This window comes from Physella acuta, unplaced genomic scaffold, assembly GCF_028476545.2.
Source record: "Physella acuta isolate Inbredline_101_S28 unplaced genomic scaffold, ASM2847654v3 ptg000972l, whole genome shotgun sequence".
NCBI lineage: Eukaryota > Metazoa > Mollusca > Gastropoda > Physidae > Physella > Physella acuta.
The window spans coordinates 177,684-191,109 of record NW_026732489.1 but is presented as its reverse complement, the minus strand read 5'-3'; the positions used below and the strand labels follow the sequence as shown (position 1 = coordinate 191,109).

At 36.1% G+C, this 13,426-nt stretch overlaps 1 protein-coding gene across 1 annotated transcript; it reads left to right on the top strand.

Moving 5' to 3' along the window:
• Nucleotides 1-241: 241 nt before the first annotated feature.
• On the top strand, nucleotides 242-10,866 carry LOC131954094 (uncharacterized). Its single transcript, XM_059317616.1, has 21 exons — nucleotides 242-434; nucleotides 815-1,015; nucleotides 1,182-1,283; nucleotides 1,478-1,633; nucleotides 3,646-3,753; nucleotides 4,816-4,980; nucleotides 5,223-5,300; nucleotides 5,495-5,608; nucleotides 5,931-6,027; nucleotides 6,413-6,558; nucleotides 6,852-7,027; nucleotides 7,218-7,326; nucleotides 7,589-7,690; nucleotides 7,884-8,095; nucleotides 8,344-8,440; nucleotides 8,640-8,798; nucleotides 9,001-9,273; nucleotides 9,425-9,541; nucleotides 9,856-9,940; nucleotides 10,445-10,557; nucleotides 10,862-10,866. The coding sequence occupies exons 1-21, from the start codon at nucleotides 242-244 to the stop codon at nucleotides 10,864-10,866; spliced, it is 2,808 nt and encodes a 935-aa protein (XP_059173599.1).
• Nucleotides 10,867-13,426: the final 2,560 nt, after the last annotated feature.

Sequence of the window (13,426 nt, the reverse complement as noted above, 5' to 3'; positions counted from 1 at the left end):
GGTGGGGGTGGGTTGTTATGGTTTATTATGGTTGTGGAAGGGAGGGGATATACTTTTTTCACTGAATGCCTGGTATCACTACTATTTTAAACGTCAGATTTTGGTGTTTAAGTAATCAATTTTTTTTGACAAACTAGCAATTGTTACTGCGATTGTCAGTGACTAGAATCTATCTCATCGTCAGTCTTTAGAACATCTGCAACTAGGATTTAAATACATTTAAAAAGCAGGCAATGTTTAAATGTTTACAGTAACTTGCCCCGAATCCTGGCTAGAAGTTGAAGGTCAGTGCTACAGGTTCTTCCAGGAAACGATAGTTGACCCAGCTGCTATGTGCTCGTCCATTGGTGGACATCTCGCCGTGTACGAGACCCAAGACGAGGCTGAAAACCTGCTGGCGGTCATACAGGACACACCCATGTTGGCTGGCGTGAGTAAGTCGATACACAGGTGATACACAGATGATACACAGGTGATACACAGGTGATACACAGGTAATACACAGGGTTTCTTTCAGGCATCTCTTCCAGGTGCCCGCCCCCTTTCCCCGGATAAAATAGGAAACAAAATGGATATTTAGATTCGACCCTTTGAATCCCGGACAGATCGTCCCCCCGGCGTGGCCTCAACCAACCGGCGGGCTTGTTACATTGAGTTAAATACAAATTCAATACAACTAACTTAATAGGACTATTTTAATTTGACAAACTCAATATGGCTATGACCAACTTAATTTCTCACTTTAAATTCAATTATTTTATTTAGAAATGTTCTGCCCCAAGTAGTTTGCTATTTGCACATCTTTTTCTCCCAGGTAGTTGGATATTTGGACTATTTCAACACCGGAACATGTCGTCCAAACTTCGCTACAACAACGGAGCCTACGTCAATGACAGCCTGCGACTAGAGCTTGACAACTATGTGACCAACTGCTTCGCCCATGCCAAAAACGATTCTAAAATAATCAGCGGAGTCGCGTGTGGAAAGGCGTCCTACATTTGTGAGAGGGATGCTGGTAACTGTTTTCATTTGTTGGATGTCGTTGGTAGAATAACAATTTGTTTAATTAACTTATTTATTATTGATTATTGATGCTTTTGGCTAGTCCTTTTTTTGCAACTCACTCAGAACATAAAATTTTACCTCCCTTTAGAATGTAAAGATTTTTTACCTCCCTTTAGGCTACAAGGGCTGTTACAACATCACCAGTGAAGTTCAGATAACTCTGGCCAACTACCAAGACCTCACCCTGACCCAGTGTTTTGAGACCTGCAAAGGGGCAGGTAAAAACACCCAGTATAGATTCTCTCTAAAGTAGAACACTTTCAAATTCTCTTCTTTAGATCAAAACTTTCATTTTCTATGGATGATTGGATGTTATTTTTTTTAAAACTGTAAGTTCCAAATATTTAAAATATAATTATTGATTGAATGATGATGAAATTGGAAGAAAGATAATTACTTCTCCCCTGATTAGGCAAGACTTTGGCTGGTGTAGTTGGGATGACTGCCTGTTACTGTATTGGTAATGAAACCATTGTAAAGGCGGGGGCTGATTCCTTGTGCAACAGAACCTGCGGCTTCCATCAGAACTGTGGCGCCCTCAAGGATTACATGTCTGTTTATAAACTAGGTCAGTCAAACATGTCTGCTTATAAACTAGGTCAGTCAAACATGTCTGTTTATAAACTAGGTCAGTCAAACATGTCTGTTTATAAACTAGGTCAGTCAAACCTGTCTGTTTATAAATTAGGTCAGTCAAACCAGTGGCGTAGCGACCCCTCCCGGCGCCCGGGGCGAACTTTCATTTTGGCGCCCCCATACATATATATATATATATATATATATATATATATATATATATATATGCGTGTGTGTTTGTGTGTGCGACAGTCTGGAAAAAAATTAACAATTACGCTGATTGTCGTTCCCTAAAACTTCACTGGACGCCAATTAAATTCCCCTTAAGATGCCGAAACGAATATAAAGTAGAAAATCAAAAAAGCTTAGAACAGTGGGCTCCATCGAACCTGAGAGGTTTGGTAATTCAGTCTCAGGGCTTCCGCGAAGGTCAAGACCAGAGTTTCTTCCAGGCATCTCTTCAGGGGGGGGGGGGGAAGCCCCCGAAAAAACTCTACCGCCCCCCCCCCCCCCCCCCCGAATGAAATGAAATTTATATAATTTATATATAAAATATATACCTTTAACTGTGTCCGCCCCCCCCCCCCCCCCGAAGAAAGTCAACCGCCCCCGCCCCCCCCCCCCTCCGAAAATTTCAAGTCCCCCCCCCCCCCTCCGAAAAAAGTCTGGAAGAAACACTGGTCAAGACACACACCCGACTCATAGGATTCACGATCGGATTTTGTCATTGTGGAAGATACAACTATTAAGGAGGGTTCGGTGATTGCGCATATGAAACTGGTTGGGTTCGGTACTCCAAAAAGTTAAGAGTTACTGCTTTAGAGTTATTTTGTAGAAGGTGCAAGCCTTATTTGGTCTACTTTTGGTCGTGTCTTTAGAACAATTTCAATAATAGTAAGCCAACATTGCAATTTAGAATTATCAGTTAGGTTAAACAAAGTAATAATCAGTACAATATACTAATTTTCTTCTCTCTTAAAATTTTGGCAAAGAGTGTCGCTTCCCATCCACCCGCTCCGACAGTCTGCTAAATCTTTTTTATGTTACACAATCGTAAAATACTCTTTAGTACAATGGGTTTGTTTTCTGGGCGATATCGGTTTATTCCTTAATCCGGTGTGAATTTTTCAGATTTTAGTCTTCGAAAAAGCGCCCCCCCCCTCATCTAGTAAAGCTGGAAAGCGGTTTTTCCGGTCACTATTTCTTAAAGATATACGTTTTACAGTATGCAAAGGCCGTTAAATTTCTTAACTTTAACTGTTTATGATTCAAAATTGCAGCTTAAAATGAGCTTTTAATTTTTTTTTCTACCCCTTTTGGCGCCCCCCTAGGGTCGGCGCCCAGGGCGGCCGCCCTCCCCGCCCTCCCCTAGCTACGCCTCTGAGTCAAACCTGTCTGTTAATAAACTAGGTCAGTCAAACATGTCTGTTAATAGACTAGGTCAGTCAAACGTGTCAGTTTATAAACTAGGACAGTCAAACATGTCTGTTAATAAACTAGGTCAGTCAAACATGTCTGTTTATAAACTAGGTCAGTCAAACATGTCTGTTTATAAACTAGGTCAGTCAAACATGTCCATTTATAGATTATAAACTAGGTCATTGAAATAATGTAAACTGGTTCATTTAACTTTTAAAATCACTGTTTGCTCTGCTCACATCAAAAGCAAATAAAGTAGAGTTGGCCTGTTTCTGCGACCTCAGCAAATGAAGGGATAGTGTGGTCAGTTCTATGCTCACCCAGATTTACTTAGTTATGTACCCTAGTTTGTTCCCATCAGTGCAGGGTGGACCAGGGGTTGGTCTACCCAGAACTTTTTGGTTAACAATCATGCACATACACACCATCCCATTACTCAAGAGTAAAGAACTCACATGGAGTCTCAATATTAAATGATTCAACATTTAAAAGAGCAACTTGACTTCAAACCATAGTAATTATTACATTGTCCCAAGTATCTGAGTTCAAACCATAGTAATTATTACATTGCCCAATTGTTTTCAGATTACAAAAGAAATGCTTCCACTTGTGAAGAGCTATTTAATCAAGGGGTGCTACTCTCTGGACTCTACACTTTAGGGAGTGGCCTCAGCACTTGGTGTGGCATGAAAGGTACAGTACAGCCTTACACCTTATGACAAACTTAGTTGTTTTTTTTTCTTAGAACCAACTAACAGAAAAAGGCAGCTTGATTTTGCAATCAACATTTTAATAACAAAAATGGTATGGCCTATAAACAATTAAAAGAATTATTTTATACAATCTGATTGTAGGAATGTGTTTCTATCCCAACAACTTCAAACATTGATTTACTTCTTTTGTTGGAAAAACAAAATGATGTATTGGTTCAGCAGTTGATAGATTTATTGATTCTAAATTAATCAAACCAATCAGTATATTGATATTTGTATTCAGTCTCCAGTGTCAGTCCTCTCTGCTTCATTGATCATCATTGAAATGGTTTGAGATCTATTTATTGAGTCTTTAAAAAACCTCTTGTGTTTCTTTTGGGAGTGATTTGCCCTCAGCGTTGACAATAGGAAAAAAAAAATAGGTCAATATTTATGTATAGGGAAACTTGCCGCAACTTTAAAAACTTGTTTATATAAATTTGGGAATAAAGTGAAAATTATTTTGTACTTTTAGAAAATGTGGTTTTATATTTTGTAAAGCAAGAGATGGTGTCTTGTATTCTTCAAATGTTTCACACTTCACGCACAGATATAAAGCGTGCTAAAAAACAATACACCTTAATACATGTAGTGCCAATATACTTGTCCATAATTTGTGTTTAATCTACTAATAGATTTGTTAAATTACCATAACTATTCTTCTATCTTTTAATTAACTACCTCTTATAAAGGTCAAATACCTGTTCAAATGTTAACATACCTCTTTTATCATACCTGTTCAAATGCATCATTAACAGGTCATTTGTGAAAATTTCAATTTTAGAAAAATAAATATAATAACAATATTTTACTGAGTTTATTTGTAATGGAAAATTCAATCTTAGAATAAACTAATGATTTAGCTTAACTCTTTTACACCAGAATCAGTAATATGAAATATTTTAAAATGACCCTCTCATGTTAATTTCACCTTTCACTTCTCATGCTGCACATTTAAAATTTCTGCAAACATGTCATGACGCTGCATTTGTCTGTTGTTAAGATTCTCTCTACTTGAGGCAGCAATTTGAACTCTGGCATAACAACGCCCCCAGCGCAATCAACTTCTCAGATTACTCTTGGAACAGAGTTGGTGTAGAGGATAGCGTCTTTGCTGTTGATACTGTTAAGAATTCACAGGCCAGCACTTTATGGCAGCGGTGTAATGGTAGGACCTCAAACTTATTTTTTATTTTTGGCAGCAGTCTAATGGTAGACCCTCAAAATTATTTTTTTATTTTTGGCAGCGATGTAATGGTAGGACCTCAAACTTATTTTTTATTTTTGACATTTGTGTAATGGTAGCGGTTTAATGGTAGGAACATTGCATTTAGATTATTTATTTTAATTGTCCCCTATGCATGGTACATCAAACGTTTGAAAAAATTATTTTTGGTCATTTGTTACCAGGTCTGTTTCAACCTTCAAGTATTGTGGCAACTCTCAGGGCTGCTAGTGCAAGGGAGTTAATCACTGATGTCTTAAAATGTAAGTGCTATGAAGTTGTCATATTAATTAATTAATTAATTAATTAGATGGGGACAGTATGGTCAGGTGGTAGAGCTTGTGGTTGCCGACTCCAAAAGTCCAGAGTTTGGACTCCTGGGCATATGAGGCTCATTAGGTGGCGACAACAAGCCATCTATGCCTGAACTCTAAAATCTACAACTGCTGTCTTGTAGTTTGTTCTTGGGTGGGAGGCGGCTGTGGGAGGAGGCTGTGGGAGGAGCCTGTGGCAGGCTGTGGGAGGAGGCTGGGGGAGGAGGCTGGGGGAGGAGGCTGTGGGAGGAGGCTGTGTGAGTGTGTCCAGAAAAGAATGAAGTCTGAGTCAACAGGGCATATGGTGCATTACATGTTGACATGAAATAATTTATTATGTAGGAAGAAATTCCCCTCCTGTTTTACAAAGAAGTTACAAAAATAATTATTTACCAACAAAAATTTGCTTTATTTATAAAAGCTGCAAATCTGCCATCTGATATTGTTAAGAAAACAATGAATGAATGGTTAAGTTAATGAGTGACATATTTTCCCACAAGGGAACCTGGACTACCGTGTGAGTGTTAAGAAAACAAAGAATGAATTGTTAAGTTAATGAGTGAAATATTTCCCTACAAGGGAACCTGGACTATCCTGTAAGTGTGCCGGCGTATATTGGACTGATGGACCAGTTTTATATGGGGCTCTACACCTGGTCAGATGGGAGTCTGTTTCAGTATGTGACCTTTGACCTTTTGTTTCAGTACATAACCTTTCACCTTTATACAAGTTGTTAAACTTAAACGTTCTGCATAATATTAACATTTCACCTTTTTGCAAGACTTATCTCTTTAAACCAAAGAAGTATTTTTTATAATAAGACTGTTAAATTGTCATTAAAAAATTGGTCTATGCATGAATTTTCTTTACACTTAGGCCTATTTACAGTTTATAGTTATTCAAATAAAAAATTCTGTACTAATGTATTTCAACATTTGCAAGTGAAGTGTCTCTATTTTTTAATTAGTTAGATAAATTGATTGTATATTAATGAAAAAATAAATTTTTACCTACATTGGCACATGTTTGTTATTTACTGTAAAACTTTTATTTTTCTCAAGTTTATCAGATGTCAATGTGACTGAAGTTCCAGCAACTGTCTTCTCCACTGCCAGTTTGTCCATCTATGTCCAAATCACTGCCAATGGAAGTTTTAAAGGCCAAAATGGAATAATCTTAGAACATGCAGTCTGCCAGAGAGATACATGTAAGAACATTTTATTGTGATACCAGGATGTTCCACTCACATTTTAATGTAATACATTTGCATATAAATTAGACCCTTCTTTAATTTTACCGTTTCACAAAAATAAAATTTATATTTGTATAATAAGGTCTATAATTTTATTTCATTTTAATTTTTCCAATATTTTGATTGAGTTGATGCTATGAGTTTGCAAATCTGTCACTCACAATGCCTTGTTGATGCCAGATAAATCTTGTGTAAGAAAGCCATTTATAAAATTCACTTTTGGTATAAATTTTTTTTTTAATTCTTAGCTTACTTGGGTTGTCTGAAAACCTTGACCTTGTTAGCTGACAGTGTTTACACGTTGAAGGACTACTCCTCCATGAGTATGACCTTGTGCAGACAGCTGTGTCAGGCAAAACCAATGAGCCACTTGTTCATCTCCGCCACTGACTGCATATGCTATGACCCACAATCCTCTCCTGATGTAAGTTTTCTTTGACTTGACCATGCCTGTGTAGCCCAAGCATACTTTAAAAAAAAAAGTAAATTTCAGTTTCAATGAATTATTTTTATGCATCATTCTTTGGGAATTTTAAAAGAGCCATGCCAATCATCAATATAAACAATTTTTCAATCCAAACAATGAAAAATGTCTCCTCTATCTTGCTCCTCAGGTAATGTCCCTGTTTGTAAATTCAAGTGATGCCCTGTGTGATGTCCCTTGTCCTGGCAACAAGCTCCAGAAATGTGGCGGTGTCGGATACTTCAGACATCACACTTTTGGTACTCACTACATTTATTATATCTACAGCAATGTTACGTATATCCTTGTTTAAGACTTTTAGAACACACAAAGTACACGTTGCTCACTACCTTTTTCCCTCAAAGGGAATGTTGATCTGCAGTGAGTTTGTTTAAAAATAAAATTTCTAGTATTATCTTTATTGACATAATAATAAATCTAGAGTAATTAAACTACAAGTTGTGATAGAATTGTTCTACCTTCAACTCACTACTGTATGTTTTATTTTGGCCGCATGAAAAGAGCAAGACATAGCAGAGACCTGTCAGGTGCTATACGACAACTTTGTCACCATACCTGCCACCTACAAGATTAATGGATCTGATGAACATTGTGGGATTGACGGTTAGCATTTAATCCATTTTCTAAAGAATCCATGTCATCAACTTTGTTACTTTTTCGCAACTTTTCATACTAAAATATGATTATTTGATACTCCAGCATTTAAATAAATTATAAGGCAATAAATATACACTAGAAAACTGTTTTGTTAAAAAAAAATGTTAGAAAAATGTATCCAAATGAATTTTTTTTTTAGATTTGTCAGTGAAGTGTCCTCCTGGCTTTATAGCCAAAGAAAGAAAATGTTATCGCTTCTACAGACAGAGTGACAAAAATGTCAACACAGCCACACAGGTGTGTCAGGCTCAGGGCTCCTACCTGGCTTCACCTGCCAATCAAACTGAGCTCAACAACCTGTTGTCACTTCTCCAGTCCTTCTCATCATTTCGTACAGCTGAGCTATGGATGGTCAGTCACAAACAAAATAGAATGGCTATCTGACTAAGATAAATATCCATTTTTGAGCAGTATAGATACAATTTAAAAGTAAACAATGTGTAACTCTTTAGTTGCTGAACTAAAAACTAAACTTTCAAGTTTATGATTACCTGAAAAATTTACTTCATTGATTTTTATTGAGAGTGGTTTTTAATGTTCAACATAATGTGTAATAAGCAGAATGGACCTCAGACAAACATTTTCAAATTTCTCAACAGGTGGGATATTTTAGTACTTTCCTAAATGGAAAATTTGCAACTGCCCTGGGACAAATGATTTCTGTGGATGATCCGATCATTGCCAATCTAAATTTAGGTTTGAAATCAGACTAAATTAGACTCAATAAGACTAAATTAGACTAAATTAGACTCAATAAGACTAAATTAGACTAAATTAGACTCAATAAGACTAAATTAGACTAAATTAGCCAAAATAAAAATGAATCACAATTTTACTTCTGCTAAAATGGCCTTTTTAATGGATGTTTAAACAAAAAAATGTACTGAACTTTCAGCCAGCAAGAACATCATGTTGAACATCACTTCAGGCACTTTGGTTGGTTCTTCTGCTACCCCAAACCTGCCATTTATTTGTGAATACAGTCAAGGTAATTTTAAAATTATGTGGGTTTATGCTACCACAAACCTGCCATTTATTTGTGAATACAGTCAAGGTAATTTTAAAATTATGTGGGTTTATTTTCAAACAGAACACATTTTTTTTACCTCAGTATGTCATATAAATGAAAAATGTTTTTTAACACAACAGTATTTATACATTATTAATTTTTTTAACAGTCATATTTTTTGACACTGTAAAGGTTACATTTTATTTTATTGTGTAAGTTAGACTAATCCTTGTTTTGTTAACCCCAGATGTGAGTGGATGTGGGACAGTCAGCAGCACGTCAGGCATGTCCTATCTGAACCTGACCTCTGGCATGAGTGTCCAGCAATGTGTCTCCTACTGCCTGGGGTTGAACCAAAACAGAAGCTACGCGCTGGTCAGAGTTGGCGACTGTTTTTGTGCTGACAAGCTGCAGGTCCAAATTTTAAGCAACCGGGCTCTGTGCAGCAGGCCCTGCTCTGGGCAGTTCATGCAGCTGTGTGGGTCGACCTTATCAAACACGTACTCCGTGTATGATCTCAGTGAGTGGGGACCCATTTTTTTTGGGGGGGGGGGGGGTATTTGTGACGTTATCTACAAATCCTATTATTTAATTTTTTTAAAGTTTGCTTTAATGAATTTATTGGGCAATAAATCTGCATAGAAAACCAAATCTCTTACAAAACTTTTTAGGGCAGTATCAACCTGAACACACCCAGCACAGTTGTGATGACCTCTTGGGCTATGGAGTTGTGCAGCCTGCGACTTATCTGGTGGCTGACTCGCAATATGTCACGTGTTTTAAGTACAGTAAGTTACAGATAATACAATAAGGTACAGATAACATCACTTATCATGAAAATTATGGAGCCTTAACTAGAATCTGGATTTATCAGAAAATGTTGCTTTATTTAAAACTTTTTTCCATGACATTCAATAATTGAGACAAAGCATCACCAGTAAATGTACAACATATTAAAAGATAATTCTTTTGGACCCCTTCCACTCATTTTTTGAGACCATTATTGTCAAGTAAATAAATACTCTCTTTCTCTGTATTTAGACCTTTAACTACTAACTAGTTTAATCTCAGATGGTGTATCATATCTGTGTTTTGTTACCAGGTTTGAAAAGTGACCTTATCCTAACTGGCGCCTCAGCGGCAGACATTCTCACATCAGCTGGTGTGAGCTCAGCACTTTCTGCCCTGTATGTTATTTCATAGTTCATTAGTCAACATTTTTATAGTTATTTCATAGTTCATTAGTCAACATTTTTATAGTTATTTTATAGTTCATTAGTCAACATTTTTATAGTTATTTCACAGTTCATAAGTCAACATTTTTATAGTCATTTCATAGCTCATGGTCATGAGTCAACATTTTTAAAGTTATTTCACTGTTCATTAGTCAACATTTTTATAGTCATTTCATAGTGCATTAGTCAACATTTTTATAGTTTCTTCATAGTTCATTAGTCAACATTTTTATAGTTACTTCATAGTTCATTAGTCAACATTTTTATAGTTACTTCATAGTTCATTAGTCAACATTTTTATAGTTACTTCATAGTTCGTTAGTCAACATTTTTATAGTTATTTTAATTTTTTAATAACCAAGTAGATTTTTAAAAATTAGTCTTAGACTATTTTTGCTGTAAACAAATTTGATATTATTTTTAAGTGAATATTTTTTTTCCAATATTTGTTAACAGAATGAATCTCAAGAAGTTGACCTATGGTGGCTGGTTAGGAACAAACACAAGTAATGTGTTTATACAGTTTACCTTGCTTGACTACTTTGTTGTTGAAGGCTTGGTAATCAGAGGTATGTTTCCAGCTGTTACATTTTACTCCCCATTTGTAAATTTTGGTAATCAAAGGTATGATTCCAACTGTTACATTTTACACCCCATTTGTAAAATTTGGTAAACAAAGGTATGATTCCAGCTGTTACATTTTACACCCCATGTGTCTGTCATGGCCTCATAACTGGTTACCATGGTATCATGAAAAAAAGCTTCTTTATAATTCTTGTATAATCTGATGTATCAGCTTTTAGTTGTGAAATCCAAATGAAGCTAAATAGTGCTTTTAAACCATGAATACTAATTTGTGTTCCAAAACATAAGAGTAAGACAAAGTTATTTTTTCTTGTGTTACTGCAGGCAACCTGTTCAGCTTGACGCTGTCCACCTCGCTTGATGGATTGTTGTATGAACCACACCCTGACAGTGTGGTAAGTTGTTCATTTTGCTGGTCAAATGTCATTTAGCTGGTCAGATGAATGTCTTTTTGCTGGTCAGACAAATGTCATTTAGCTGGTCAGACAAATGTCATTTAGCTGGTCACACTGTCATTTAATTTGCTCAGATGAATATCATTTAGTTTGGTCAGATAAATGTAATTGTCAGAAAAATATATAAAGACAAGACTCGAACTAGTTATTATGTTTAATGAATTAAAGAAGTCGGATGGAAAAAAAATTGTCATGATTTTTTTAAATTTGATAATACTATCCATATTTGGTTCATTTAAGTATAAAATTTATAATTGCATTTTATTGTTCTGAGTGACTTAACTAGTGATTTTAATTTAGGCTGTAAAATGCGTACATTAGCTACTTTAAAATTCTATTAATCTTGGCTCAAGGTACAGGTAAATAAACCTTCACAACCTTTGTGGGTGGCGCTGTCAGTTCCTGTTGTGGCCAGATTTGTCAAGATCACCCTTCTGTCTTGGTCAGGGACCTCTCCCATGGCCAGCGCGGAACTTGTGGGCTATCCATATCAAATGTACAACTGTAAGTTGTGGCCTACTGAGTCGAAGTTCATTAAAATTTGCTTATATTTTACACAAAATAGTTGACCTCTGATAAATTTATTTATACTTTACACAAAATAGTTGACCTCAGATAAATTTACTGAAAAGAGTTGGCCGTACCGTAATTCACTTGTTTCTGGGTTTTTCTTCTGTCAGTTAGTAGCAGTTATGCTAGTTGCCATAGCAACTTGACAGTTTTCAGCCAATTGCCTGGTGTTAGTGTAAGTAGTTTTGAAGAGTGTCTGGCATTTTGTCGAGACAGTGGATACCCTTTCATCATCCTGCAACCAACAGGTACTTGACATTTGAATCTTTGACAAAACTTGTGGCACTTGACATTTGAATCTTTGACAAAACTTGTGGCACTTGACATTTGAATCTTTGACAAAACTTGCTGCACTTGACATTTGAATCTTTGACAAAACTTGCTCCACTTGACATTTGAATCTTTGACAAAACTTGTGGCACTTGACATTTGAATCTTTGACAAAACTTGCTGCACTTGACATTTGAATCTTTGACAAAACTTGCTCCACTTGACATTTGAATCTTTGACAAAACTTGCTGCACTTGACATTTGAATCTTTGACTAAACTTGCTGCACTTGACATTTGAATCTTTGACAAAACTTGCTCCACTTGACATTTGAATCTTTGACAAAACTTGTGGCACTTGACATTTGAATCTTTGACAAAACTTGCTGCACTTGACATTTGAATCTTTGACAAAACTTGCTCCACTTGACATTTGAATCTTTGACAAAACTTGCTGCACTTGACATTTGAATCTTTGACAAAACTTGCTGCACTTGACATTTGAATCTTTGACTAAACTTGCTGCACTTGACATTTGAATCTTTGACAAAACTTGTGTCACTTGACATTTGAATCTTTGACAAAACTTGCTGCACTTGACATTTGAATCTTTGACTAAACTTGCTGCACTTGACATTTGAATCTTTGACAAAACTTTCTGCATTTGACATTTGAATCTTTGACAAAACTTGCTGCACTTGACATTTGAATCTTTGGCAAAACTTGCTGCACTTGACATTTGAATCTTTGGCAAAACTTGCTGCTACTATCAGATTTTATTTTTAATGAGGAAATGCATTCTTGTGGGGAGATGGGTTGTTGTTGGAAGGTGGTTGTTGGGGGGGGGGGGGGGGGGGAAATGGGTTGTTGGTGGGACATGGGCTATTGTGTGGAGATGGATTGGAACTTGAGACTTTTGGGTTAGCAGTCTTATACTCTACCACTCGACCATGTCATCCCATTGGTGATTGAGTTATGTATATATTTTGTCCTAGATGTCTGTCAGTGTGTGGATACAGTTCCCCCAAGAGATTTTTTGGCTGATGATAATGAGAAGTGTCCAGCTATTTGTTTTGGTGGATTTCCTTGTTCATCTGACAACATCGCCTTGTACTCAACTAAAGGTTTTAGATTTTCTTCTAATTTAGGAGATAATTCAATCATGTCATATTCCTTTACCATAATTGTTGTTAGCTTACTATTCTGGTTTCACTATCTAATTTAAGCTACTGTTTTAATTTAAAACAATTCAAGTTTTATTTTAAATAACTGGTTGCTGAAAAAAAATTAAATTTAGAGTAACATACTATTCAGATTTTATTAACGATTTTTAATATTATATTTCTTTTGTAGTTAAATTAACATACAAGTAAATATTTCCTGCAAGACTAAATTCATGCTCTTATAATTTAAACTTTGGGAGACTTGAGAGTCTGGCCCACAGAGAGAGGCTGGCAAAAAGTCATTGTATCTGGCTCTGTTGTTAGACAAATCAATTTAAAGGGAGATAAAATTGTGTTAGACACATCAAATGAAAGGGAGATAACATTTTGTTCAATC